Source organism: Dama dama, chromosome 11 (genome assembly GCF_033118175.1).
Source record: "Dama dama isolate Ldn47 chromosome 11, ASM3311817v1, whole genome shotgun sequence".
In the NCBI taxonomy this organism is placed as follows: Eukaryota; Metazoa; Chordata; class Mammalia; order Artiodactyla; family Cervidae; genus Dama; species Dama dama.
The window spans coordinates 11,577,354-11,601,981 of record NC_083691.1 but is presented as its reverse complement, the minus strand read 5'-3'; the positions used below and the strand labels follow the sequence as shown (position 1 = coordinate 11,601,981).

Below are 24,628 nucleotides of genomic sequence, written 5' to 3'. Positions count from 1 at the left end.
TTTTAAAGTTTTTAACCACCAGGTTTTTGAAATGAATAACTAGCACCTCTAGTAGCAGCCTCACTGTAGAGAGACACACCCCCATAAACACACACACACACACTTCCTTAGCAAGACCTATTTCACAGTCGAGCAAGATATATAATTTGCTGAAGGGTGCAACCCTGAAAACAGGAGACATTACACTTTACTCAGGGAACGGAGGCAGGCAACTGGCCCTGTGACTGCAGCCAACAGCTTTAAGAACACAGTTCCTCCTGCTGCAAGGCAGAGAAGAAACAGTTGTCTTCGCCTCTTTCTTCTTTGCAGTTATTATCCAAAAGGCTTTCCCCACCCCAATCCCCAGAACCATCCTCAGTGTTTCAGGTCATCCGTTGGCTATGCCCAAAGGGGGTCCCCGGCAGGCCGGTCTGGGGCCAAAGAGGGCGGCTCCCCCTGCACGGAATCCTTCCCTGGTGGCTCCCAAATCAGGCGTTTTCTCTGCCTGCCTTTCCCTCGGGAGAGACTCGAGAGGCTGCAAAAATCTGGGCGCCCGTTCGCTCGCTTGTCAAGAAGCAAACTGTCTTCACATTCTCCAAGAGCAACATCCCTGCCTAGGAAAAGGAAAGAAGAGGCAAAATAAATAAAACCAGTTAATGTTGTAGTTAACTTGCAAATCAAGTAAATCTGTTGGTGCCGTATTTGAGAAATAAACCATCAGAGCGTCACAGCAAACACACACTTCTGAACGTCTTCATTTTGATTTAATGGTATATCAGCGTCAACTATCGCTTCCTCTGCTGGTACACACGGCCTGATGCCGCGGGAGGAGGGTGCCCATGTTTATCACCGAGTGAGATGACTAATTACACCTTGTCAATCACCGGCTATGAAGACATAAAACCAGCGCGCACAATGAAGTAGTTGCCTGCAGCGTCAATTAGTTGGCGATTCGGAGGTTATTGCGTGGCCCTGCTTTGGCCGCCTCTAATAACGGGACAGAGCGCCGGGAACCGCGCACTGATCAATCACCCTCCTTCCGCGGCTGCCCGGCTCCCGCCCCCTCTTCCCCCGCCAGGCCCGGCCTCACTTTCTCTGGGCGGCATGTGCTTCCTCCCTCCGCGGCCCCGGCTCCGTGGCGCCGGCAGCCCCGGGAGCCCCGGGAAGTTTGCGAGCGGCAGCTCCGCAGCCGGCAGCCCGGAGCCCCGCAGCCTTCGGGGAGCGCCGGGGCTGGTGGCCCCTTTGTTGGAAGAGGCGTGGAGGGAGAGCTTTTGTTCTGAGTTAGTCACGGTGGCCGGCTGGAGGCTGCTACCTCATTATGCGCCGGGTCTGCCTGTCTGCGAGGAAGCAGATGGTGGGGAGGTAGGCAGCGGCTAGAGTAGCCAGACCTGAATTCCGTTCACCTGTCACCTCCCACAGAAGGCAGGTTCAGGCGACCTGGGGAGTCCGTTCCCCTACCTGGGGGAGGGGCGTCGAGGGGCCTCCGTTTCCGGCGCTTCCGAAGGTTCCATTTACCTGCGGATGCTTGCTCCCCCCACCCGCCGCCATCCTCGCGGCTGCGGTTTCTTGCACCGTGTAAATGTCACTCACGTGTCAGGATGTGTGTTTACAGCCTGTTCCTCTCCTTGTTTAGTCTCCGCGGACAGGGCTCAGCGGTTGTGCGACGTCCCCCTCGCCGCTGGGGGAGATTAGCAAAGTTACCGGCCTCTGAACTCAGGGCTGGAGGGCGGCGGGAGGGGCGCCCAGATCCCGTGGCGGGAAATGAAGTTTGAGCCCTTTGCCGACCCGAGCGCGTCCCAGCCAGACACGGAGGGATACATAGGCGGGCGCACCCGGCGGGAATCCTGAGTGCCAGGGAATTCGGGGTCGATCGGCGGTGGGTGTGGAGTGTTGGTCAGAGAGGTGGCGAAGAAAGCGTGTGCGTACAGACACGGGGGAAGTGAAGAGCCGCAGGGTGTGTTTCCACCTTTCTGGGGAAGCCCGCGGCAAGAGTACCCGAGTGTTCCTCCCCCCGCCCTGCAGCTCCGAAGGGATCCAGCCCCTCGAGTTCTAGGAAACGTATTGCATCCTTCCAGCTTGGGCACAGAGCTGTACCACAGACAAATGCTCGTGTTGTTACAATTTTTTTCCTACCCGTTGGGCAACCTCCCGATGAACCCCGGTGACTCCCAGATTAGATTTTCATCCCCTCCTTTCTTTGAAGAAAGTGCCCCAGATGCGTCAGTAAAACATGCTTCTGTGTACGCGTGCAGGCGTCAGTGTGCCTGGGCGCTGGCCTTGTGCAGGCGCTAGAGCACACACGTCTGTGTGAACACTCGCGCACGCGCGTCTTTGCGTTGATGGTCCGTTCCTCATTTGAGGGCATCTGTGCATGTACACACATTCTTGTAACTTCGAGAGTTTTGCAAATATGCAAAGCATGGCCTCAGAGAGTCCTACGCAGGGATCTCCATAGAGTTGTCTGAGAGTACCTATAACTGCAATTTTCCAGTGTATAGATGCATCCTCCTGCCTGGCATTGTATACTTAACACTCGAGGTGTTTGCCAACGAAGATGAACATGTGCATTTTGCACAAATGAACATGTCTGTGCTTGGGCATTACAAGCTCACATGGAGTTGTTTGAAGTTTATGTAAGACTTGTGTAAAAGTATGTTTTGTACAGCCTCAGTTCTATGCTCTGTAAGGTAGACTACACAGATCCTGGCTAGCCCCTTACCTCTTGTTGGCAAGCTAGTCACTGCACACGAACCGCCTCCAAGGCAGAGCCAGGAGACTGGGATTCTGTAACTAAGTAGCTCATTCAGTTTTTACCTACAATCGCTTTTTATTACCTAAATCCCTCTTCATCACCCATCCCGTCACTCCCAAGAGTCTCTTGGGGGAGCTTGAAGTCTGGGGCTGGGGGTGGTAGTTGGGACTCTTGCGGCAGGCGAGGTTGTTGGAGAAGTGCTGCAGCCAAGCTGCAGGAAGGATGCCCTTCAATAACTGGTCTGTGACATGAGGCACCCAGCGGACAGCGCAATGGGCCTGTGGTTTTTAAGAACCTCACTGATGTCTAATGTAGCTGAGTGGGAAAGTTTTTAAAGGGAAGAAGAGAGGAAAGGAAGGGATGAAAGAATTTCCTTAGTGCCTACTATGTTCCAGGCATTTTTACACTCGTGATCTCTTTCGCTCATCACATCCACGTGGAGAGGGCTTTCTTGATCCGCACTTAAAAGATCAGAAACGGGCGTAGGGAAGTTAAGTCACTTGCCGAAGGTTACACTGCAAGTCAGCGGCAGAACTAGGATCAGAACCCATGACTTTCTAGTTCGTAAAGCCACGCTGGCACCCACTCTTCCAGGTTGGAGAGAGAACAGGAAGAGCGAGTGGGAACTACACGCCGGGCCATTAATTGGGCCGTAGCTCGCTTGGAGCCAGGGTAAGCTGACTGGCCGCCCTCCCCGGGAGCCACAGCTCCCGCCGGTTTCTGCCGCTCTGGCTCAGCCGGGTCCGCGGGAGGCCTGCGCGGCAGTCCGCAGCCGCACGGCAGTCCGCAGCCCCGCGGCGCGAAGCCCGGGCGGAAGGCAGGACTCGGCGGGAAGCGGCCGAAGGCTCCCCGAGCTCTGCTTCAGGCCGGCCTTCCCAGGCCTCCCCAGCCGGTGCCCGAGGGGCGGCTCCGGGCCGAGGGATTACCCGAGGGAGGCTTTCCTCAAGCATCTTCTGGCGGCTGCGCCTTCTTAGGATGGAGACGGCGGGGAGAGAAGGTTTAGTTTTCCTTCCCGAAGAAAATCGCAGCAAACTGTTTGTAGCTTAAAACTCCAAACCCCGCGCTCCCCCTCCTCCCTCGCTGGCTCCCGCCCCCGCCCCCCAGCCTCGCCCACCAGCTCCCACCATCTCATCGCTCCTCTCCTCCTCTTGCGGTTCCCCTCCCTCTCGGGTCTCCCGCCTTCCCGGAGCACGCGCTGCCGGGGCCCCGGGTGCCGGGCGGCCAATGGCGCGGCGGCAGGACGTGATGTCAGGCGCGGCTGTAGAAAAGGCGCGGACGCTTGGCTGGCGCGGACTGCAGAGCCGGGGCTGGGCTCGGCGCGCTCTTGGAGAGCGTTGCGCGCGGCGGGGCCCGCGGCAGGCGGCTCCTCCTCCCACTCTGCTCCTCCTCCTTTTTCTCCTCCTCCTCCACCTCCGCCTCCTCCTCTTCCTCCTCCTCCTCTTCAATTCTCCCGGTGTCTCCGCTCGGCTTGCTGGCTCCGGAGAAACCCCTACTCCCGTAGCCGACCCAGCGCCTAAGCGGGTCGCCTTGGGCTGGGGGCACACCCCGGGGAGGGGAGAGGTCCAGGCAGCTGGGCCGCCGCGGGCACCTAGTCGCTCCCCAGTGAGCCCAGACCGCAGCCGTCGCCGCCTCGGGCAGAGTTTGCGCTCCTGCTTTGCGCCCGGGGCGCCGAAGCCGGGCGGGCGATGCCCGCGGCGTGAAAGCGCCCGCGGCGGGCGCCGACCTCTGCCCCGGTCTCTTGCCCCCTCCCGCACCCCACCTCCCCCCCCCCCACCCGCCCCGTGCCCTTGTGACCCTGGCTTTGGCGCCGCCGCCCAGGCGCCCCGCGATGTAGCTGCCCCCGCGCCTCGGCGGGAGGCGTCCTGGCCCGCGGGCGCCCGGGGCCCAGAGCCCGGCCTGGGGGCACAGCCGAGCTCGGGCGGGGCCGGGGCCGCGGTGGCGATGCACCGGGCCCGTTAGCGCGGGGAGCGCCAGGCAGCTGAGGCGGGGGGCAAGCCCTCCCGCGGAGGAGCCGCGCCCCCGGCCCCGCCGGTCCCGCCGCGATGCTGTTCCACAGCCTGTCGGGCCCCGAGGTGCACGGGGTCATCGACGAGATGGACCGCAGGGCCAAGAGCGAGGCTCCCGCCATCAGCTCCGCCATCGACCGCGGCGACACGGAGACGGTAGGCGCACGGCTGCGGGGTCCGGGCCAGAAGCTGGGACGCGGCCGGATCGGTCTGCGCCTTTGCTCTCCTAAGTTTGGGGGCACTTTGGGGAGTGTTCTTCGTGCCGCGCGGGACTGGACGCTGGGAATCTGCGGACAGGATGCAAGGCCCGTAGCTCCCGGCTCACGGGAAACCCGGCTGCTGGGGCGGAGGAGGGAAACAAGGTTGAGACCGAAATTTCACACCCTAAAGGTGGAAGAGAGCATTTCTCCCGAAGTGGGAGCCAAGTCCTACCCGCGGCCCGATGGCTTTCTTTTCACTTCAAGGGGCTCTTTGGTCGCCAACCCCGCGCTCTCCTCCAACCCTCGGCTCTGGCCGCCTTCGGCGCGGGGAAGGACGAACCAACCCCGCAGCACCGGGGTCTCCAGCCGACTGGAGCTACTTTCCGCCTCCTGGCAATCGGGGTTCCTATCCCAGCGCAATTTCAGGGGTCGAAGTCTTCCAGTCCAGCGCTCTTCGTTGTTCGCATCTCGGGCCTCCTGGCTGGCCCCACTCGGACCGGTTAGGGCTGGCTGTTCAGGCTCTGGCCTGGTTCTTGTGGAAGGAGAGTCCATTCGGATCTCCACACCTGGCTCCACCAGCTCAGCCCCAAATAGCCAGTTCCTTGCCTCAGACCTCCCTGGGGGCCAGACAAACAGACACTGCCCAAGCCAGGCCCCGCAGTGACCTTTAGAGGCCAAGGAGGTGGGGAGCAGCAGCGAATCTTCTCTGCTTGGAGTGCGAGAAGAGAAGCCCCAGTGCCTCTGCTTCCAAGCTCTTCTTCCGGAGTTGTACCCACTCAGCCTGTCAGTTTGGTTAGGAGAGGATTTGGATTGGGCCTGTCCTGCATTGGGAGACTTTGAGGGTGCCCATGCACCCCACTCACCCTCTCTCAGGACCTAAGAGGGCCCCAGCTAATGTGGCAGAAGTGGCAGCCGCGCACTATTTGCCCTGGCCTAAACCTCCGGTTTAAGAATCCAGAGATCACTGGGGTTAGGGGCCGAGAACTCCACCGAGCCTGTGGAGAGGAATCTGTGTGGAGGGTGACTTTTATAATGGTCATCTTATTCCTTTTCTTGGGGCCCAGCAGAGTGGCTTCTTTAAGAAACAGTTTGGGGAGAGCTTTTGGAGGGCTTGGCTGAAGTAGCCATCCAGTCCCCCAACGAAGCTTGAGCCCTTCGGGAAAAGAGCAGAGGGGATAGGAAGAGGGGGAAGTAAGGAGGAAGGTTTGTCCAGGCCAGCAGCCGGTCCCGGGCCTGCCACCGACTTGGGCTGCACGGGCGGACCTGGGTTCTGAGCCCCTTGGATATGGGCCTTTTGGCGTGGAGGAAGCGAACCACACACCCTGGCAGCCACCCCGCTGCGTTTAGGGCTAGCTTGATCCCCCGAGGGAACTGCGGGTGCGTGCCCGCTTCCCCGCGGCGCGGCGGCGGTGGGGTCGCAGGCTGACGCAGGCGCTGCGGTCTCGCGCCTCCCTCCCTCCGCAGACCATGCCGTCCATCAGCAGTGACCGCGCTGCGCTGTGCGCCGGCTGCGGGGGCAAGATCTCCGACCGCTACTACCTGCTGGCGGTGGACAAGCAGTGGCACATGCGCTGCCTCAAGTGCTGCGAGTGCAAGCTCAACCTGGAGTCGGAGCTCACCTGTTTCAGCAAGGATGGAAGCATCTACTGCAAGGAAGACTACTACAGGTAGCCCCCATCTCGGGACCCACCGCCCTGGGGCACCCAGGACCCCTGGTCTCGGATGCAGTCTTGTCCCAAGGGAGGGTTCTCTACGTAGGTTCCCCCCTTCTCCAAGCCAGTACAAATTAGGTGACATCCTTTTTAAGCAACAGTCTGAGGGAACTCTTGGAAAGATCTGTGAAGTGTCGGTGGGGACCCAGAGAAAAGCAGAAGCTGCCCTCTTTTTAGCTTAGACCAAAAATAAGCTTGAACTGGGTACCCTTCTCCCTTTGAAGTTTCTTGGGTCAACTGGAGGGAGCTGAAACAGGGACCCCCTGACCCAGGCAGTCTGGACTGGTGTGGAACAAAGTTGGAAGGAGAGCTGGGGATCAGATTGGGTGCATTTCCGGGTCTTTCCTGGAGATGGGAGTGAAAGCTGGTCAGGATTGAAGAACCGGAATCACCAACAGGCAGGCTCCAGGCTCCTAGGTTCTCCTCTCCTGGTTTAGGGTTAGGTCTGCTTATTTCAAACCACCCCCCCCCCCCTTCCCCTGCCTCTTTCTCTTTCTCCCTGTCTCCGTTTCTTAGGAATTACAAAGGTCTGTAGGATGCCCAGGCACTGGTGTGGAGGGCAGGGGTAGAGATTGAGGGACGGATGAATGGGAAGTTTCCCTTACTCCTGAGCAAGGCTTTCCTAGGGCTTGCTCAGACTCTGGGTAAAGTAAAGCCTTTGTAGACACGGAAATGGTTAAGGGAAACTATGTTTCAGGGTAGGACCAGATCTGGGCCAAAATCTAGTTCCCTCTTCCCCCATCCTCCAAGTTAAGACCCGGTTGCCCATCTTGAGTGGATTTCTGCCAGTGGTACCAGCGTACCTGGAGGAGGGGTATGGGGAGTACCCAACCGTGAGTCCCCACAGTCCCTCCCTCGATGGTCCCTACAGGCGGTTCTCTGTGCAGCGCTGCGCCCGCTGCCACCTGGGCATCTCGGCCTCGGAGATGGTGATGCGAGCTCGGGACTTGGTTTATCACCTCAACTGCTTCACGTGCACCACGTGTAACAAGATGCTGACCACGGGTGACCACTTCGGCATGAAGGACAGCCTGGTCTACTGCCGCTTGCACTTCGAGGCACTGCTGCAGGGCGAGTACCCCGCGCACTTCAACCACGCCGACGTGGCGGCTGCAGCGGCGGCAGCCGCGGCGGCCAAGAGCGCCGGGCTGGGTGCAGCCGGGGCCAACCCTCTGGGTCTTCCCTACTACAATGGCGTGGGCACAGTGCAGAAGGGGCGGCCGAGGAAGCGCAAGAGCCCCGGGCCTGGGGCGGATCTGGCTGCCTACAACGCTGGTGAGTGCGAGGAGCCTCGAGCGCCCCGACGGGTTGAGGGAAGGTGCATGGCGTCAGAGGCTGAGAGCGAAGTGAATTTCAGTGTGCTGTACATGTTTACTTGCGTCACTGTGGGTACTCCAGGCTTTAGCTTCCCCAGGCCCACCAGATGACCTGGCAGAAGCGACATTAGCTCCCTGGGCTCCAGCCTGTGTGCCCTTGGCTGGAGTGGTCTTGATGCTCTCGGTTTAGTACCTTGAAGCAGAGAAATCTTTTAGAGGGTTTTTGTCTTGGGCCTTTTACCCATTTGGCTGAGCAGAAAGTGCAAGTATGGAGAAAGCATTTCAGAGCCGACACCAAACAGGCTGTAGGTTGGTGTGACTGCGGGAGAAGATCTGGGGCGATGGATGAGTAAGACCGAGCGGCGGGGGTCCCAAGAGAAAGGACTGGTGGTGGCCCGGGGCCACCGAGCTTGGCCTGGCCTGCGGCCAGGTCATGTAAAGTGTGCTGTGGGCGGCAGGCTCGGGAAACTTGGGCCCAGGAGCCTTTTGAGCAAAAGCGAGTTGTAGCGTCCTGCCCGATCCTCCTGCTCCACTAGGTCTCGGTTCCCCCCCGCCCCTGGGGTTCTTCTTCCGAGTCCCGGGTGACAGCGGGGCGCCGAGATAAGAGCTGCGACCCTCCAAAGCCGGCGCCTCGGGAAGAGACCGGGAAGGCCTGGCTTTGCGCCGGGTTGGGGTGGAGGGCTTGTTTCGCATTTCCGGCGTCTTTGAACCCTGGGTCGTTCTGGGAGAGGCTCTGCCCCCTCCCGCATCCCTCCCAGCTCAGGACAGCTGCAGCAGTTCTGAGGCCCGTCAACATCTGCCCGAAGTCTGCACGGCCGGGAAAGGTTTATGACTCCCTGGGCTTCTGAACTTGATAGAGTTTATTTGCAATTACTTTCTTTCTTTCGTTTGTGACATAATCGGATTCAGAGACTTTGTTTTCTTCCTCCTTTTCCCCTTAGTCTAATGCACAAGTGGAAACAAAACAAAACCAAACCTCTGAACTGTGCGGAGAGGGCTGTGGTGGGGAAGAAGTCAGGAGTATTTTCATCTTTAAAAATCTGAGCTGGCATGGGCAGGGAGTGGAGAATGATAGGCCAGTGGGGGTCCCCTATTCGCTCCAACGAAGTTGTTTGTTTGGTGATTGTGGGGCATATGTGTCTTGGTGTGCGGAGCTGAGAGGAAAATACAGCCCCCAGTCTGGTAAATGGTGAGGTGGCTGCAGCGAGGTTTGCAAGGCAGATTTAAGATTTGTTGAAAGCTCTGTGAGAGATGCGGCTCTCCAAAACTTGCATCCCTTGGTCACCCCCAACCCTGAACAGACTACCCTGAGTCCAGATCAGGTTCCCTAAAACAAAGCGGGTCTATTTATCAAGTGCGGTTGGCCTCCAGTAGAAAGCAGCAGGCGGGCTGGGCCACAGGACTCGTGATGGGTAGGGAGTGGGATTATGTTTTCCCTGGGCAGACAGGTTTGCAACGGAAAGGTAGACGGTACAGCGATTTATTTGTGCTTTTTGCTGCTCCTCCACCTTCCCTGAGGAGGCCGCGCCACTCAGAGCAAGATGTGGCTGAAGGCTGAGTTTCAGAGAAGCTGGCACCTCTACAAGTCTGCCCCACGCATGCTTTCTCCTCCTTTTCTCTTTGGTCCCTTTCTTTTTTTTCTCCTTTCGGGTCTCTAGGCCCCCCTTTCTCTCTCTGCGTGTGTCTCGGGGTTTCTCAGTTCCTGTCTCTTTCTCCATCCTAGTGTTGGCGTCTCTGGCCTTGGCCCCGGCTTTCTAAGCTGGTGGAACCCGAGCAAGGCGCGCCGCTCGTGGCTGTATGGATCGCTTACTCCGGGCTCCAGGGACTAGATTGAGAAAAGGGGGCGCCTCCCCGACAAGGCCTCCCACTCCCCTCCCTGCACCCGCTGAAGAGAAAGGGCCACAGTGTGGGCCGCGGGCAGTTGGGACTGGAAAGAGGGCCCCGTGGAGCGTGTAATTTCAGTGGTATGTCCGGGCAAGTGTGTGTGTGTGTGTGTGCGCGCGCGCGCGTGATTCCGATTGTGAGGACTCGAGCTTGTTGGTGTGAGTGTCCCACACCCAGGGGTCCAGCCACACCGACCCCCTGCAAAGCTCATCGCTGTGGCGGACAGTCGGTGGAGGAGCGGCGGCACCTTACTACCGGGCAGTGTGCTCCGGCAGAGTTGGGAGGGGGCGCCGTCGGTGCGCCCGGCCCTCGCTTAGGGAAGGACAGTTGGAGCGGCGGGGCCCGCAGGGTCGGAAAGTCCTTCCGGGGCGGTGGCCGCTGCGGCTGGCCCTCCTCTGGCAGCCCCGCTGGTTCGAGATCGCAGCTCAGGTCCCGGAGGCGGAACTGAAACCTACCCCACCCCGGCCCCGGGCGCGGCAAGGCGGCCGGAGCCGGTCAGGGGCCCGGGCCCTGCGCTTTGCGTCCGAGTTTGCGCGCCGCGGCCACGGGAGTCCCGCGCGGACCGGCCGGATGCCCAGTTCTCCCCTAGCCCCAGCTTTGTGTGTGCATGTGTGTGTGTGTGCGCGCGCGCGCCTGGCGGCGTAATTACTGATTTGATTCCAATCCATTATTTAGACAATTGAACCTACAATCTCGTCTTTAGTAAAATGAGGCGAAGTCAGATTTGATTACAGGTTCAGTCCCAGCGACAAGAGCTCGAAACCCGATGGGTTAATAACAGATCACGAGTAAATTATTCATGATTTTACGAGCTCTTTAGCTCCATTGAATCGGCCTAATTGAGAGGAAAAAAAAAAAAGGAGAGAGAAAGCTTGGTCCTCCCCCTCCCCTCGTCCCCTTGCTCCTCCCCGGATCCGATCCTGGGGAATCTCCACCCGGCCGGGAAGCTGGGAGCCAGAGTGAGGGGACCTGGGGCAGCAACCGAATCTGGGCCCAACAGCTGCTCCTTTGCCCCTAGTGCGGTCTCCTGCCCCTGCTGCTGGCCTGCCTGGGCCTCCCTACCTTGGGCCGAATTCTTTTCTGCCCTCCCCTCTTTTTCCCTCCTTCCCCTTTTCATCCCTACCCTGCCTGTAGCGGCTTTGAAAAAGCCAAGCCAAAGGGACCCGGCCTGCCCAAGACCGGGGATTCAGTTCCTTAACCTGGACCCTTCACCACACCGCATCCCTACTGTTTCCGGGCCTTGGTGACCCCTCTGGCTCTCTCTGTGTCTCTCCTGATTTTTTTCTGTCTTTGTAACTGTCTGTCTCTGGTTCTTCCATATCCACTGCTTTCTTTTTCTCTGCCTCTCCTCTCTTTTTTCCTTGCTCTGTCCATCTTCCCCGGTCCCCCCCCCCCCCCCGCCCCACCTCTCCTTTTCTCTCCATTCTCTCTTTTTTCTACATCTGTCTCTTTTTCTCCTTTCTCTGCCCTTTCCTTCTCCCTCCCCCAACCACCATCCCCGCCCCCCCATCTAGGCCGAGCTCAGGGCACGTCCCTTGGGTGCGTGGGGCGCCAGGGTCCCCATGGAGCTCATTAACAGCAGCAAGGCCCAGGCGGGGGCTGGGCGGAGGAATGGGCCCAGAGATCCCCTGTGGGGAGGCCTGCCCTACCCCCCCAACCCGCCCCCCCACTGTGGGCTGGGGACTAGGGGCAAGAAGAGGGTCTCCCCACAGTGGGGGCCAGGGCAGTTTCCATGGATCCCATTTGGAGTCATTCTCTGATCCCCTTTAAATTGCTGGATCCCCATTCTTTACTCTGGGTGCTCTCAGGGAGAGTAAAGCCCAGCTGGAGAACTTGGGCACCTGGTTGCCTGTTGGAAGGGGCCTTTAGGAGGTGTAGCCACTTGCTGACAACTTCAAGGTTAGGGATAAGACCTGCATCTTGCACACTTTTTCTGCAAGGGATTACTCCTCAGTTGGGCAGGGGAGGAGTAGGCCACCAGGGGAGCAGGAGTGCTTCTGAGGTAGTATTGCCAGATTAAATGCAGGACTTCCAGTTAAGTTTGAATTTTGGGTAAGCGATAAATAATTTTTTTTAGTGTAAGTGTATCCCATACAACATTTGAATTTTAAAGGAAACATACGTTTTTTTAGTGTAAGTGTATCCCATACGATGTTTGAATTTTAATTCAATGAATAATTTTTTTAGTATAAGTGTATACAGTGCAATATTTGAGTTTTTGGCAAACAACAGATTAGTTTTCAGTATAGGTATGTCCCATGCAGTATTTCAGATATCATTCTAAGAAATTGTTCATTGTTTATGTGCAATTCAAATTTAACTAGACAACCTGTATTTTTATTTGCTAAATCTGCAGCTCTATTATGGGCATGTGATGAAACAGGAGATATATTCCCAGCTGCCCACTTTAGAGGGGACTGAATTAATCTCCTATGAGACACTCCCCAAAGTAAGATCTTATATGTGGGATGGCTCAGGATGTATTGAGGGGATCTTGGAGAGGGGTCCTGCATGTCCCCACCAGGTTGCTAAGCAACTTTCTGAGGCCTGAGGTTTCCATCCCTGTCCCCCACCCCCAGTGCCTTGCAGGCATTGGCAGCCCCAGCTGGGCCCCTTCTGGATAGGGACACGCTCCCCAAAGAGTCGTGCTTCATCTCTGCCAGCCTTTGTGGTGTAGGGGAAAGAAACACCAAGGAGGCGAGAACTGCAGTGTTGAATCTGGGCTCAGCCTTAACCAATGGCGTGACTTCATTTCCCTTCGTGTTCGTTTCCTCATCTTTAAAATGGGGTGAATAGCAATAGTCACCTCCTGGAGCAGTAGTGAAGCCCTCCCCTCCTCCCCATGTATGTAGGGCCAAAGGCTTACACTGGGTGTAGAATACATGTTAATTTCTTCCTCCAACTTCCTTCCCTTTCTGGCTAAGTACTGTGCCGCTCTTCGAAATTTCCAAAGATTGCTTAACCTCTCTGCCTCATTCATCTTGTTTGTAAAACTGGGAAGCCGCTGTCTCACAGGGCAGTGGTGAGGATGAAGCTACAAACTACAGTTTCCAACCTCCAGCCCAGCGCCTCCGGCCCAGGGCTAAGGGGTCCTGCAGTACTTTGGGTGTGGGAATGGAGAGATGAAAGTGAGTGGAGGGTTTGGAACGTGAGTGGAAGTCTATGACTTCTAGGTGCCTGCCCCTGACACTGTGTGGGGGCAAGGGGTGGGGAAGACTGCAGACTGCATTTCTCCTTAGGAGTTTGGGGAGAAGTGGGAAGATAATGGGCCTGCTGTGTCCGAGGTCGAATGATTTCCCTTTAGGAGCCTCAGTTTCAACATCTGTAAAAAGGGAGGAAATAATGCTTGGCTTAAAAGGTTGTTTTGAGGATGAAAATGTGCATGTAAAGCCCATTAGCACATCTTGTGGAGTTGAATGTCATTGACAAGTTGTTGTCATTACTATTTTTATTGTAACACGATGGCTCAGAGTGGAGTCTCCTAGAGCTGGGTTTGAATCCAGCATTTCCTAGCTGAGAGACCCGGGGTAAATGGCTCGACCTCAAATTCCCCTATAAATCTATAAAATGGGATAATATCTCCATCTCAGTGGGGTGCGGCACCCGCAGTGTGGTCCTGAGGCTAGAAACATTTGGCGGAGCGTGGGGTGGGTGTGGACTTTCAGTGTAGTGGGGGGGACGGGCCAGGAGGTTCACCTTCGGCCTCTGCCTTCCCTCCCCAGCCCTGAGCTGCAACGAGAACGACGCGGAGCACCTGGACCGAGACCAGCCATACCCGAGCAGCCAGAAGACGAAGCGCATGCGCACCTCCTTCAAGCACCACCAGCTTCGGACCATGAAGTCTTACTTTGCCATTAACCACAACCCCGACGCCAAGGACTTGAAGCAGCTTGCGCAAAAGACAGGCCTCACCAAGCGGGTTCTGCAGGTCAGCCGGGCCGGGGCTAAGGGTGGGGGCCTCGGTGGCGTCAGGACCTGAGGAACCTGTGAGGTGGAACCCCACAGCGGCTGTGGGCTGCGGAAGGACCTTCCGTTCTATGTCTGCCTATCTGTTTATCTTTCCCTGTTCTTTTTCTCCATCTTTCAGTCTATCTCTGGCTGTATTTCACGCTTCCCCACACCCCCACCCCCGCCCCCGCAACTCTGAGGTCTTCTCTCTCCTTCCGTTTCTGTTTTGTGTCCGTGTGTCCCGCTGTCCTTTGTCTACACAGTCTCTTTTCTTTCTTGTAAGCAATTCTTAGTTGCTATTTATTACTCAAGTGACACACAAATATGTTCATGTTGTAAAAGGTTCAAGCATTTCAGATAAATCCAGAGCTCCCCTCCCCACCCTGGCCCCTTATACCGCGATGCCCGTCCAAGGCAACTGCTGTTAGCCGTTTGCTCCTTCTGCTGCTTGCTCCTTGCTTGCTCTCTAGTTTCTCTCTTTCTTTCTGTCTCTGGATTTTCCTTCTGTTTCTTTGTTGTTTCTTAGACTCTCCCAGAAGCAAGGTTTGGTAAGGGAGAGGGATTAGGGCAGATCCCCTGGGTGGAAGTAGATGGGTGCCTCTGAAACTGCAGCATTGCTCTTGTATGTGAATGTGCTCTCTTGATAGAGTGGATCCAGCGCTTTTACCAGATTTCCTAAGGGTCCGTCCATCCCCTCAGAGATGTTAAGAACCTCCTTTGGGGAGTCCAGGGTGACCCAAATTCGTGACGGTGTCCTGGATCACCAATTTTTAAATCTTCAGCTCCTCCTCTTACTCATTTCTGTGATCCGGGGCCTTAAATCACTTAACCCCTCTGAGCCTCAGTTTCCTTATATATGAAATGGGCACAAAAATTATCTACACTACAGGAGCTATTGAGATAATGCCAAGTGCCCATCGGGGTAGCTGGCACTTAACCACTCAGTGGATGGCGGGTGAGCGTAACATTAACTAGATTCATCAGTTAACATATTATAAATAGTTAATAGTATAAACGATTATTCTGGTGGCTAGAATTCAATTTCCCCATCTGTATAATAAGGTGGGAGAATATCTCCCTTTATAGCCAGTTTAACCAGGTTATTCCTCAGACCATGTGGTTGTAGGGATAATAATGCACATTTTGAGGTAGGAAAATCGAGTGAAGACGTGATTTGACTGTGGTCTCACAATAGGAGGAGTGGTGCTGGGATTTGAGTGCAGACCAGTCAGACCCAACTTCCAGCCCCCAAGTCTTTGAGGACGGAGGGCCCCGGGGTGGGTGGCAACACCGGTAGGTGAGGGGTCATGACGACCCTGAAGGCTGTGAAGCCACCCTGTTTTCCCGCGAGTCTGTTAGGACTTTGGGAAAAAAAAAAAATTGGGGGGGGGTGGTGACAGAGGTGGCCGGAGGGGACTGTGACGCCGGTGAGGATCCACAGGCCTCCGGAGACCGTGGAATCCGGGCGCTCAGCGCGGCGCACCACGAGTGGGGTCTGGGGCATCTTGGTCTCGCCGGTTCGGTGACGTAGCGGAGGGACCTGAGGGCCTGCCAATGGGACGCCGTTGCGCCTCTTGGGCCCGCCCCTCTCCCCCTGCCTCCAGAGCTCCGCGAACCTCGCGGTTGCGTTTGGGTCCGCGTTGCCCAAGGGTTTCTCTGGCCCAGGCTCGAGAAGAGGCTGAGACCCTGCCGCGGCCCGGCTCGTTGGGGTCTCGGGTCCCGCTGGTCCATTTCCCTCGGACTTTTCCTTTTGGGAGTTAGATCAGAGGACCCTCCTTGGTGCCCCCTCTGTTCTTCAGCCCTGGGGAAATTTGGACTGAGGATCTGCAGTCGCCACCTTCTCTCTGGTTAGTAGTCCTTCCTTTCTAAGATGCCCTTATGGTGAATTGGTGAATCCCATCTTTCCATCGAAAGGATCCGTGAATCAAGCCCTTGGAGCAGGCAGGGGCAGGAACAGGGACTTGAAGTCAGGCAGAGCTGGTTCCCTTCTGCCCCTCTACTCAACTGGCTGTGTGTCTTGGACAAACTAATTACCTCTCTGAGCCATAGCTTTCTCATCTGTAAAATGGGCACCATTAGGGTGCACACACCTCCACACTTAATCCAGATTAAGTGAAATAAAGAGTAAGCACCTGTAGTTGAGTCTGAATGTGGAGTGAGGAGCCAGTCTCTCTTGGCCTGAGTAAGGCAGGTGGCTTGATTTAGGAGTGCATTGCATTTCCAGCATAGTTACCGCTCATCTGACCAAATACCCATTGACATTAGGCCCTGGGGACCCAGAGATGGATGAGCCACAGCCCTGGCCCTGAAGAATTTCAGCTATTAGGCATCAAGACTGACCCACAATCAGTTTCCCCATAGTGTGATCAATTGGGAGGAGAGGGATTCTGTGGAAGACCAGGGGAGAGACCAGTTATCTACCCTATGTGTAAGGAAAGGTTCACCTGGGTGACCTGGGTCTAGGCTTGCTCCTCCTCCCCTAGAATCCTGAGCTAGGGCTGTAAGCACCTGCATGCCCTCTCCACATGGGGACTGGTAAGAGCCAGGACATGGGTCTAGTTGAGAGAGAGAGAACCACTGACAGTTATGGTATGTCTACTAATCAATATATGCTTGAGTGGTCTCCTGTGTCTACTATGTGTTAAAAGGCTCGTGACATACATTTACTCATCAGGTCCTCACTATCAGGCATCATGATCCCTTCTCCTCCACTGTACAGATGAGACCATTGAGGCCCAAATGATTTTCACTTGCCCCAGGTCACACTTTGCTGGTAAGTAGCAGAGCTGGATCCAAATCCAGGCCCATCTAATCAATGGGCATTGCTCCTTCTCTTCTAAGCCAATCCAACAGAGACTGCCTCTTACTACCATTTAGAGCCTGAACATCGCTGGGGTGGACAGTCGTACCTGAAGGGCACATTGGACCACTGTTCTCCCTCCTTCCCTTTCTCCCAGGGAGAATCCTTACATACAAATCCTTAATATTCCCTAATGGCACAACGGGTGATGCTTATGCAGCAGTTTGCGAAGCATTGTCTTTCCAGTCACTCATCTATCTCCCTTACCTTGATATTTTCCTGCTCATTTTGCAGATGAGAAGCTTAAGAACTAGTGAGATGAAGTGATTTACTTGAGGATACAGGAACCAGTATTGGCAGGGTGGGGCCCTCTCCCAAGTGTTCTGACTACTGATGGGCCAGCTGGGGGCAGTTTGGGGCAAAGCAGCCGGTGTGGCTTTGAAAGGTAACACCTTTCTGACATATCAGCAATGTGATTTGGACACTTTAACTTCTCTCAGAGCCCGATTCCTTGTCTTTGAAGTGCAGATAATAATAGTTTGCACCTTGAGAATTCCTGAGGATTGAGACAATGAATTGGAAGGCTCCAGCATGGTGCCTGCTGCTACAAAGTAGGTGCCCATGAAATGGTTTCTCATCACTGGCTACGCCAGCTTAATGGTGCTAAGCCTTGGGTGCCCCCTGCAGGTTGTGGTCTGCATGGTGGGGCAGGTCGAGGTTGAGGCTGTGTTCCCAGAAGTAGATGATGGGGGGCAGGGGGCGGGGTGGGGGGGGGTGGTGTCTGTGTGTATCTAGGGGTTCTGGGCTGTTACTGAATCTGTAATACATAAGCACCATCAACATGGCAGGCCTGGGGTGCAGTATCCCTGCCGGAATTTGAAGCTGATATGAGGTCCAGACTCAGCCCTCCCACTGACTCCCTGTGGTTATGAGCAAGTGACTTACCTCTCTGAGCTTCAGCTGTAAAATGAGGATGATAACAATACTTCACTAGGTGGTTGCAAGGAGTAAATAAGATGACATGATGGGTAATTTATAAAGTATATATTAGGGACTCAACACATACTATATTTCATACACATTTACCTAGCAGAGTTGTCTACCATTCCCTTTTGCACACACTTAAAAGTTTAATTATCTTCATTTTGCAGATGAGAAAACTGAGGTTCAGAGAGGCTAAAATCCTTGCACTGAGTCTCACAGCTAGTAAGTGATGAGAGGAGTCAAACCAGGATTGGTCTGATGGCAGAGCTTTTCTAGTATAGCATAGTATAGCGATTGAAATTCTCAGCACCCCCTCCCCTTGGATCTAGTTGCTGAATGCAGCAGTGTGTGTGTGTCACTCAGTCGTGTCCAACTTGTTTTGACCCCATGGACTGTCGCTCGCCGGGCTCCTCTGTCCATGGAATTCTCCAGGCAAAAATACTGGAGCAGGTTGCCATTTCCTCCTCCAGGGGATCTTCCCCACCCAGGGATTGAACCTGGATCTCCTGCATTGCAGGTGGATGCTTTACTGTCTAAGCTATTAGGGAAGCCCTGAATGTGGCAGTACAGAAGGGAGACGAGGGAAGGAGTGAGCCGTCGATGCCACGTCTTGGTAGGAAAGTGGGAATTCTGTTGTAAAGCCCTAGGGGCATAAAATGTGCTCAGAATTGTCACTACCAACAGCAGGACAGCCTTAATACTTGTCACTAGTCCGCAACATGACTGGGAGACAGAATGGCCTCTTGGACAGAGAGGTCCATTAAGACATTAAACTTTACCAATTCTTGGAGACCATTCCTCAGCACATCCATGCACCTCTGTGTTGCCTCTTTTTTCTCCTGGACAGGGGTCAGGAAGGCAGAATATTAAGATGCCATAGGCTTGGGGAAGGGGCTGGTGAGCTGATGGATTTGGATGGGTGAGGGTTTCCCCAGGGTTTCCTGGGGTGACTTTGAAGGAAAATACATTTTAACAATCAACATTCTTTAGATGACATTAGTCATCACTAACCTATGTGAGAGCTCAAGACCCGAGGATACGAGCTTTCCTCTGTTCACTCACTTCAACACATACACTGACCTACCGTGTTCTGGGCAGGGCATGAGGTACTGAGTATTCTGCGGTGACCCCAGCAGTGAACAGGCCTGGCTGGAACTGCATGGTCCAGAGGGGAGACAATGTCCAGCAAGGTAGTGTATAAATAATTAAAATGGTGATAAGATTGAGCTCTGTATTTTTCTGTGCATTTGAAATACCTCATAGTTAAAATATCTTTTAAGTGATTCCAGGACCAGATAAGTTTGGGGTAGGCTACAGACTGACCGAGTTCTCTTGGCGATCAGAGTACATTGGCACTAGTACAGGCATTGAGAAATCTTGAGGAGATTCAACATTGTCTAATCCGACATTTCCCAAATGTTTTTGGCCACAGAGCTCTTATTTAACTCTTGACAAAAATAAAATAGAAGTGCTAGGATGGAAAAATAGGGGTGCAACGAGAGCATAAATGTGAGGACCTGACCTGGGGAGGGAGGTAGTCAGCAGTGGCTTCACCAAGGAGGTGAGGTTTAAACTAGGACTTCAGGTCATTGAGCCTCAGCTTCCCCACCTGTAAAATGGGGAGAGTGAACATTGTTCTGCCCGTCATTTGCGCAGGACTATAGGGAGTGTTTGATCTGGTAACGGACAGCTGAAGATGGATGGAATTTTATAGATGGTTTGGTCCAGATCTCCCATTTTAGAAGAAAGGAAACTGAAACCCATAGATGTAGAGTGACTTGTCCAAGGCCTCATAGCAAAGTAGTTGTAGCCCTGGAGCTGGAATCAAGGGGTCATGATGTCCAGTCCACTGCTCACATTTTTTATTCTTTCAAGAAAACTTTCCTTAAAGTTTATAAAGTAATAGCCCCACCATACAGGAAGGTTAGAAAAACAGAGGGAAAAATTACCCTTATGCGGACACAGGAAACCAGTAATCCAGATGTACAGTTTGGAGGTCAAGTAGTGGATGGGGGTATGGGCCCAGCATGCCCGGACTCACCTCTCAGCTCTACCTCTTTGGCTGGACTGTGGGCCTCAGTCTCCTCACCTGACCATGATATTAGTGTCAACCTTATATGGCACTAACCGGGGTTCGCATGTGTAAAATGCTTAGAACATTGGCCATTGCCTTGTGAGTGGATAATACTGGTTGTTATTACTTGCTTTATGAAGTTATGATACCAGAGGATATGATTTATTATTCTTTTTTCCCTCACGTAACATTCATCGCTTCCCTGGTGGCTCAGTTGGTAAAGGATCTGCCTGCAGTGCAGGAGACCTGGGTTCTATCCCTGGTTTGGGAAGATCCCCTAGAGGAGGGCATGGCTACCCACTCCAGTATTCTTCCCTGGAGAATTCCATGGACAAAGGAGCCTGGCAGGCTACAGTCCATGGGGTCACAAAGAGTCGGACACGACTGAGCGACTAAGCACACACCTCCCAACATTCATCATAAGACGTTTCCTCTGCAACTGCGTGGAGTGGCTGGGTCCTGACTTCCACTTGTCCCATCTTTGGCCACATGCTCTGCGTGCAGCCATTAGTTTCGATGTCATGAAAAAATGCCAGTGGACATTTGGGGGCTTGAAGCTTTGGTCTTCTGGCTGGTTTCCTTAGCGGTGGCCCTGGAGGGGATTTGTGGGGCAAAGAGGGTTTCCCACTGCCCCTCCTGGCCTCCTTGATGAAAGAATCCTGAAGAAGGGGATTTGTGAGGCAAAGCACAGCCTGCAGGGCCAGTGGATATCTGAGGAGGGGGCACGCAGCCATATGGGCTACCTCATTCACCTCGGACTTAGGCACCGACTGAGGCACCCCCACCCTCCCCCGGAGATGAAGACGGAGAGCTGAATGGGTAGAGCAGGTCATCTTCCTTGTTGCGGTTGCCCTGGAGTCACAGCCTGTTAGCACCCCCAAGAGGCCATAGAGATGGTGTCGTGTGGATCAGCCCGCTTCCTGTATAGACAGGGACATGAGGCAGACCCCGAGGTAGGAGACTTGCCCAGGTCACTTGTTGGTCAGCGGCAGAAAGCACAACTGGGGTTATGAAGTTGGAACCTGCGCCCTTTCCACTACGTTACAGTCGCTTCTCTGTTTACTTACTCGCTTATTCATTCATTTATTCATTCACTTGCTGACTCCGGATCAGGTGGCAGGGAGAGCATGGACTTTTTAATGGCAGATCATCCTGAATCCTAACCTCTGCTTGGCCTCTGTGTGACCTTGGGCAAGTGACTTTGCCTCTCAGAGCCTCCTCTCTGGTTTTCAGTCTATAAAATGGGGATAATGACAGTACTCCCCTACTTGGCCGGTCATGGAGATAAGCTGTGATGGTGCATGTTAGGGGAGGGACTGGTGCCTGGCACGAAGAGGTCTGTAAATGTTATCTGTTAGTATTATTATTAACTCAGAGTGTGTGACTTGACTCTTCATCTTTGCCAGTCCCTGTGTGATATCCCCAGGGACATGAAGATGGCTTAGACAGGGTCCCTGTTCTAATATCCTCTTGGGAGAGGATTAAAAAAGAAAATACCGCGGAGAATTCTGGTGCCGCCTGGCTTAGGGTGAGAAACAAACTCCACATAAACCCCCACAGCAACTGGCTTTTGCTTGAGTTGTTGACTTTCATTACAGATTCCCAGTGCCTCAGATCCAGTAAACCAGAGAAGGCCGTTGTGAAAGATGGTGTCATTGTTTACAAACCACTGCTAGGGGCAACGCCGGAGCAATAGCAAACAGCCAGCAACTAACTGGTTCCAGCCCTTCCCAAGGGCTTGGAGCCCCAGATCAATGGGCGATGCACTGCCCGCCCCGGGCTTCCAGCTCCTGCTCCTGCTTGGAGAGTCAGACTCACAGGGCACTCACGGGGCCACACATGCTTAGGATAGGGTGATGGCAAGAGCATCAAGGCTCCAGCCTTCTTCATCCCCTTCATCTGCAATGACACTTTGGGGGAGTCAACTTCTCTCTCTGAGGTTGCTGGGGACTTCCTCCATCATTTTCTCTGTTGGTCATTCTCTGGCCCAGACAGACACACAGGCTCACCTCTGCAGATTTCTGTGGACTGGGCAGGGAAGAGGGCCCCACCCCAAGCAATGCCTCTGGAGGCTGGCCTTAGAAGCACTGTCCTTGTTTGCGAGCCCCCCGAAGAGGTGATGGGCTTGCTTTGGCAGAAGGCCAGGGGAAAATGTGCTTTCTTCCTGGAAAGATCCAGTGTGCAGGGGTGAGAGCTTTGTTTCCCAACCTCACAGTGGCCGTCTCTCTCCTTACCCCAGGATTCTTGAGGCCGTGCTTTTAAATTGAGCCCAAGTGGTATCAGGCCACCAAAAAGAAGGGTTGGAGGCCACAGGCCCCTCTCTCTGAGGTGGTCCCCAGGGTAGGGTGGGGCCAGGAGTTGGCCCTTCCCATCCCTGTCTGAGACACTGGGAAGACAGGCAAACGCAGGCACATCTGGAAATATGCAACTGGACACCCCAGAATCTGTAAAATTCCCTAAGCCCCTTTGTTTTATGGGGAGGTTTCTGGCGGGTGTTTTCCTCACGCAAAGGGAAGTGAAGGCGCCCAGCCCTTTGGCATTTTTTTCTTTGGGAGCTAGAACCTCCAACCCCCCCTAGATTCTCTAGGCTTCTCCCAAAGTATTTTGAGGACCTCAGGGTACAGTAGGATCTGTCTGTGCAGTTTGCTAGTAGTGGGGGGCGCTGCTGTGTGGACAAGTATTGATGCTTCGTGTGTACAGGCTCGTGTGCAATGGCATGGGCGTGGATGTGTGCCTGTATCTGCGCCAAGGGAAAAATGAAAGCAAACCCATATTCTGTCTCTTGGGCATTCTTTTCATACCAAGCTCAGTAACTGCCCCTCTCCTCCCCCATGAAGGACGCTGGGATGAGGGCAGGTTGGGAGAGGGGGATCTTTAATCGGGCAGTTGTTCCCACCCTGCCCGGAGACCTGAAACCCAGTGGTCCAGGGTGCCTTCTCCACGTGATGGTGGCGGGGATTAGTAGCGGTATCGTTTACTGAATTGAGGCCTGTGTGTTCTTTACACCCATTCTGGTATTTCCCAGACTTACCATGAAAACCTTGAAAATTGGTACCAACAAGGACTTGTGGGATCTTTTGCCTGCTTAAAGTCGACTGCTGAGAAAAATCTCTCAACCATGGTGAAAAATGATGGAAATCTGGTTTGTGCGAATCTTCCAGAACAGAAGAGAAATGCAGCCTGAGCCACATACCTAATTTTACATGGAAAATGTCCCAGTACCTTCGTTAAAACAAAAAGAAACTTGTAAAATTAATTGTAAGGCTATATCTTGTTTGGCCCAATTTGTCCAATAGAAAATATATTCATGAAAATAAAAGTGACCACTGAGATATTCTACCTCCTTCTGATATGGTTCTATGATTCTGATATATGGTTCTCAGCTACAGACCAGCCGTTTAGGGGCTCATTTGAAGTGCTGGGTGGCCACATGTGGCTAGTGGCTAAGATATTGGAGAAAGGGGCTGAGCTCTGGAATCTTCTAACAGAAGGGGAGACCCCCATTACAGGCAGTTTGAGGAAAGGATGTTTTTATTGTATTAAGAACAAAGTATTGCCAGCCAGACCTTTTTAAAAAAAAAAATTTTTTTTTTAAATTTCTTTGGCTGTGTTGTGTCTTAGTTGGAGCACTGGGGCTCAATTAATGTCCCGAGGCATGAGGGACCCTGGCTCCCCAACCAGGGATCAAACAAGTGTCCCCTGCATTGGAAGGCTGATACCCCCAGGGAAGTCCCTAGCCAGACTTCTAAATAAATCCCCAGCCCCACCCCCATTCGGGCAGAACCCCCATGAGCATCTCTGGGTTAAACCGTGGGGGCGATGCTCTGCCCATCTCCTGGTCCTGCCCGCCCCGCCTTCCTCTGACCAAGCCTTCCCTCTCCCCCACGCAGGTCTGGTTTCAGAACGCCCGGGCCAAGTTCAGGCGCAACCTCTTACGGCAGGAAAACACGGGCGTGGACAAGTCGACGGAGGCGGCGCTGCAGACAGGGACTCCGTCGGGGCCGGCCTCGGAGCTGTCCAACGCCTCGCTCAGCCCCTCCAGCACGCCCACCACCCTCACAGACTTGACTAGCCCCACCCTGCCGACTGTGACGTCCGTCTTAACTTCTGTGCCTGGCAACCTGGAGGGCCACGAGCCTCACAGCCCCTCGCAAACGACTCTTACCAACCTTTTCTAATGACTCTCGCCCCCCCCCCCCCCCACCACCTCTGCCCCCGCCCCACAATTTCTTTAAAAAAGAAATTATCTTTAGTTGAATTCCAAGTGTATTTTAAAATAGAGGCTTTGAGCAACTAACTAACCACATTTTAGGATCTCGCCTGGAAACTGAGGAAGAAAATAATTGCGCCCCCCCACCCCCGGCTGACACAGCTCTTTGGACTGGAATTACTTGGAAGATCTATCTGCAACACAACATTTGTGTCACTGTACAGTTTTGTGGACTGAGCGAGGAAAAACAACAAATAATTTAAGTTGGCTAGAGCTTCTGTATTTTCAAAGACTGCCACGTGCCTTAGGAATACTGTTTTATCTCCATACTTTGGATGACTTGTTCATTTTTTTCTCTCCCTCTTTTTTCTCTGTATATTTATGACCAGAGCAAAAATGTAAAAAAAGAAAAAAAAAAAAAGAAAAAAAAAGTTTGTTACTTTGAATAGTCCTAAACAGAAAAAAAAAAAAAAAAAAAAAAGGAAAAAAATCAAACCCCCTCCAACGGTCGCTTTGTTGTTTTAGAATTTTAAGGTGGAAGTCTGTTCGAATATCAGAATTTGTAAAATCTAACCAGTAATAAAACCACTTATTGAAACTAGTTGGTGCTTCTGCTGTTGAGTGAGGTGTGAAATTCACAGGACTTAAAAAAGTCTTACTGAAGCCCAGAGATAAATTCCAAAGTCTTCCCCTCTTTATCTATGATATTTAATTATAATAATTTATAAATATTTATTTATAATATTTGTGGGGTCCCTCTTTG

General features: G+C 53.9%; 1 protein-coding gene across 1 annotated transcript; it reads left to right on the top strand.

Moving 5' to 3' along the window:
• The first annotated feature begins 4,773 nt into the window (after positions 1-4,773).
• LHX2 (LIM homeobox 2) lies at positions 4,774-23,833 on the top strand. Its single transcript, XM_061156181.1, has 5 exons — positions 4,774-4,893; positions 6,402-6,604; positions 7,521-7,924; positions 13,572-13,777; positions 23,546-23,833. Exons 1-5 carry the CDS (start codon positions 4,774-4,776, stop codon positions 23,831-23,833), a joined length of 1,221 nt encoding a protein of 406 aa, XP_061012164.1.
• The last annotated feature ends 795 nt before the right edge of the window (positions 23,834-24,628 follow it).